Here is a 4,504-nt window from a genome sequence, read left to right as displayed (position 1 = left end):
GGCGCCCGCCACAAGGCCTGGCTGTTTTTTGGTTGCAGCTGTCATTTTTGTTTGGTGCACCTGGGCTGGATTTGAACCTACCAGCTCAGGTGTATGTGGCTGGGTTCTTAGCCGCTTGAGCCACAATATTATAACCTTTAATGCCTCAATTTCCTCATCTATAAAATAGACATACAGGCTGTCCATAAAGTCTGTGTGCAATTTTTTTTTTTTGTGAGACAGAGCCTCACTATGTCTCTCCTGGTAGAGTGATATGGTGTCACAGCTCACAGCAACCTCAAATTCCTGTGCTTAAGTGATTCTCTTGCCTCAGCCTCATGAGCAGCTGTGACTACAGGTGCCTGTCACAACACCTGGCTATTTTTTGGTTGTAGCTGTCATTGTTGTTGGTTGTTGGCAGGCCCAGGTTGGGCTCAAACTTGCCAGCTCTGGAGTATGTGGCTGGCACCCTAGCCACAGAGCTACAGGTGCTGAGCCTTCTTTTTGAGACAGAGTCTCACTATGTCACCCTCGGTAGAGTGCTTAACAGACCCTGTACATCCATTTTATAGATAAGGAAATTGAGGCATAAAAGGTTATAATATTGTGTCTAAGAGCACCTAGCCAGTAATTGGCAGAGTGAAAATTTGACCCAGGAAGTTTGACTCCAAAATTTTCATTTAAATTTTCCAATGTTCAAAATAGATTATGAGAATCACACAGGGTGTCCATGTAGTTCGTGTGCAATTTAAAATCGCAAACTATGGCTTGGAGTCTCAAAATTAACTAATAAAACATATAAAATCTAGGAATAGATTGAGACATTAAAGGCTCAATAAATGTTAGCTATTGTCTGTTGTGTACTGTATTTCATGGAAATCATTTCAAAGGTCAATTTTTTAAAATCCCAAATAATATACATTCACAATTTGGAGCACTTAACATTGTTATCCCCAGAAAACTCTCATTCTCAAAAATATTATCCATTTAACACACTAACTGGCAATTCCAATTTTATGTCAAAGACTCCTACCACAATTTTTTTTTCTGTTCTCTATTATTAAACAATCCAAGGCTAGGCTTGGTGGCCAACTTATAATCCCAGAACTTTTGGAGACCAAGGTAGGAGGACTGCTTGAGTCCAGGAGTTTGAGACCAGCTTGGGCAACATAAGCAAGATGGTGTCGCTACCAAAAACTTAAAAAAAGAAAAGAAAAGAGAAAGAAAATACCCAGGCATAGCAGCATGTGCTTGTAGTTTCATCTACTTGGAAGCCTAGGGTGGGAAGATCACTTAAGTCCTAGAGTTAGGGAACTACAGGGAAGCTATGACAATGTGTCACTATACTCCAACCTGGGTAACAGAGCAAGCCCCCATTTTCTCAACTGAAAAAAATAAATAAATAAAAAGAAAACCTCAGTCTAATGTTCCTTTACATTCAATACCAACTCTGAAGTAAAAGTGTTTATGAATTCTAGGTTGAATTACTAAAATGTCTACATTCTTTATACTAAAACAAACTACTCTTTTTACTGAGCCTGCCATTAAGCATTAGTTATTTTTTCATTTTTGAGACATAGTTTCACTATGTCACCTGTGGTACAGTGCCATGGCATCACAGCTCACAGTAACCTTAAACTCTTGGGCTTAAGTGATTCTCTTGCCTCAGACTCCCAAGTAGCTGGGACTACAGGTGCCTGCCACAAAGCTCAGCTATTTTTTGGTTGTAGTTGTCATTGTTGTTTGGCAGGCCCGGGTTGGGTTTGAACCCGCCAGCTCTGGTGTATGTGGCTAGCACCCTAGCCGCTGAGCTACAGGCGCTGAGCCTCCATTAAGCATTATTAATAACACAGTAAACCCTTAACAACCATTCGGAATAGTCTAAAAATTAGTATTAGCTATGATTTTTATCTTACCGATTTTTGGGGAATGGTCGACCCATATTCATAGCAGCAACATTTGTTTTATAAGATCCTGGTGAATTAAAGCCATTCATAAAACTACCATTGGGAAAGGGAGCCTAGAAGAAAATGTTAACATTTATATAATATTAATGGTAAAGGCAAAAATCTGGTGCGAAGGTCACAAGGACCTCCATGTGGCAATGTACCATCAATTTTTCATAAGTCAAAAATAACTAAAAATACTTTAATGATCCATTTTTTACAATATTCAAGTACCACTAAATTTAGGAATAATAAATCACTAGTTCTTTACTTACCGAGGAATATTCCTCTCTGCCAGTATTTCTCAGTACTAAAAGTCATTTGAAATCATTCAGAACTTATCTACTCTCGTCTTTCAATTCACTCAAACTTATGAAATAAAATTATAGAAACTAATAGCTCAACTCTGAGTCATAAGCATAATTTGGTATGGAGCTTAATACTATAAGTTATAATTACTTGTAAATTGTAAGTCAAAAAGAAACCAATGTCAACAAAAAACTGCTCCACCTGATTTCTTCCAATTTCAGCTTGCATTAAAATTTCATTATTTTATATTTTATTATTCGATAAAGATCTCACTTACCAGTGGTGTTTCAAAGTAAGGTGCAGGATTTGGAGACCAAGACTGAGGCACAATACTATAGACTGAGTACTGCTGATGAGGATTATATACAGGCTGCATAAAGACTGGTGAGGCATACTGTGCTTGAGTATGAATGGGCTGACTATACAAACTAGAATCCATTAATCGATAACCATTCTTAGCAAAAAATGTGTTGATGGCTTTTATCCTTGCCTAGAAACAAAAAGAACACATTAGAGTAACAAAGGATTAAATGTACATTTTACAAATATATTAATTTACATTTCATCGTATTTTACATGACTATGCTGTTTCTCCCTGTTATAGAATCAGTAGAACAAAAGAAAAGGAAATGCCACCTTTAATTAAGTTATAATAAAAATGTCTGCATGGAAAAAACCACAATAAACAAAGTAAATCAAGCCAAAATAGTAAAACTAACAGTAACTTACTAGTCAAGGGTGTTAATATCCATATTATATACATTATAGAAATAGATGTGAAAAGGCCAATAATCCTACAGAAAAATGGATTAGAGAAATCAACAGAGTTCACAGAACAAAGGTAGGCACCAAATGACTTTTGCATAGGAAACAGATGTTAAACCTTACTCATATGAGGAGTGCAATTAAAAATCGGGGGTATGGTAAAAATGCTCAAAATCAATAGTTATTAGAGAAATGCAAATAAAATCATGATACCATCCCATGTCTGTTAAAATGGCTTTTAACAAAAAGACAAGCATTAAGTATTAGAGAGGAAATGGAGAAAACAGAACACTTGTACACTATTGGTTGGAATGTAAACTGGTAGAGCCACTATGGAAAATACGTAGTTTCTTTAAAAATTTAATAGTGCTATCATATATGAACCAGTAATCCCACTAGTGGGTATATATGCAAAGGAAATAAAAATCAGTATATCGAAGAGTACTGTACTCCTGTGTTCACTGCAGCATTATTCACAATAGCCAGGATATGGAAACAACCTAAGTGTTCATCAACAAATGAATAGATCAGGGAAATGTGTGTGCATACATGCATGTGCACACACATACATGGAAGAGTATTATTCAGCCTTAAAGAAGGAAATCCTTTCATTTCTCACAACATGAATGAATCTGGAGGACATAATGCTAAATGAAATAAGCCAGGAAATAAAGGCACATACATACTATATGATCTCATCACTTTATGTGAAATCTAAAAATGGTGAGCTCACAGAAATTGAGAATAGAATGGTAGTTGACAGTGGCTAAGAATGGGAGAAGAGACGATATGGGGAGATGTTGGTCAAATAATACAAAGTTTAAGTTACATAGGAGAAATAAGTTTAGGAGATTTATTGTACAAGTAACAATATTTAATAATAATGCACCGTATACTTGAAAATTGCTGAGAGTTCATGTCAAAATGTTCCCACCACCAAAAAATAAGTATGTATGTGTTAACTAGCTCAATTTATTCATTTCATAATACATACATACGTTAAAATCTCACATTGCACACTGCAAATATATGCAATTTTTATTTGTCAACCATACCTTAGTAAAGCTGGCGAAAAGAGAGAGGCTCATGACTATTCAATAATTGAGAAAGGAGGAAAATTCTCCCTCTGCCCAATAGCCCATCAATGTTAGAATATACTATGGTGCATTCATACAATTGAGTATTATAGGAATATAGAAAAATAAACGTTCTAAATAGTTCTAAATATTATTAAAGAGAGATTTTCAGAAAACAGTTAAGTTTAAAACAAACAAGGCAAAAAGATGAAAAGTACATATAGCAAGCTGTTGTTAGTAATTAAGATAGGGATATGACATACATGAGTATATAACGTTCTATGCTTTAGATATTTTATTTATTTTTTAGAGACAGAGTCTCACTTTATCACCCTCAGGAGAGTGCTGTTGCGTCACAGCTCATAGCAATCTCCAGCTCTTGGGCTTAGGTGATTCTCTTGCCTCAGCCTCCCAAGTAGCTGGGACTAC

General features: G+C 35.9%; 1 protein-coding gene across 5 annotated transcripts in view; it reads right to left on the bottom strand.

Moving 5' to 3' along the window:
- The window catches only part of LARP4 (La ribonucleoprotein domain family member 4), an 80,022-nt gene that overhangs the window by 25,857 nt on the left and 49,661 nt on the right, over positions 1 to 4,504 (bottom strand). For all 5 annotated transcript variants that reach the window (XM_012805480.2, XM_023513704.1, XM_023513705.1 and 2 more), the window contains exons 8-9: positions 2,512 to 2,724; positions 1,896 to 1,999 (exon numbers count right to left, since the gene is read on the bottom strand). In XM_012805480.2, the coding sequence (XP_012660934.1) occupies positions 1,896 to 1,999; positions 2,512 to 2,724 (317 nt within the window). The remainder of the gene's footprint in view (positions 1 to 1,895; positions 2,000 to 2,511; positions 2,725 to 4,504) is intronic.

This window comes from Otolemur garnettii, unplaced genomic scaffold, assembly GCF_000181295.1.
Source record: "Otolemur garnettii isolate 467f Iridium unplaced genomic scaffold, OtoGar3 scaffold00043, whole genome shotgun sequence".
Taxonomy (NCBI): Eukaryota; Metazoa; Chordata; class Mammalia; order Primates; family Galagidae; genus Otolemur; species Otolemur garnettii.
The sequence above is the reverse complement of the archived record's forward strand: the minus strand, read 5'-3'. Positions and strand labels throughout refer to the sequence as shown.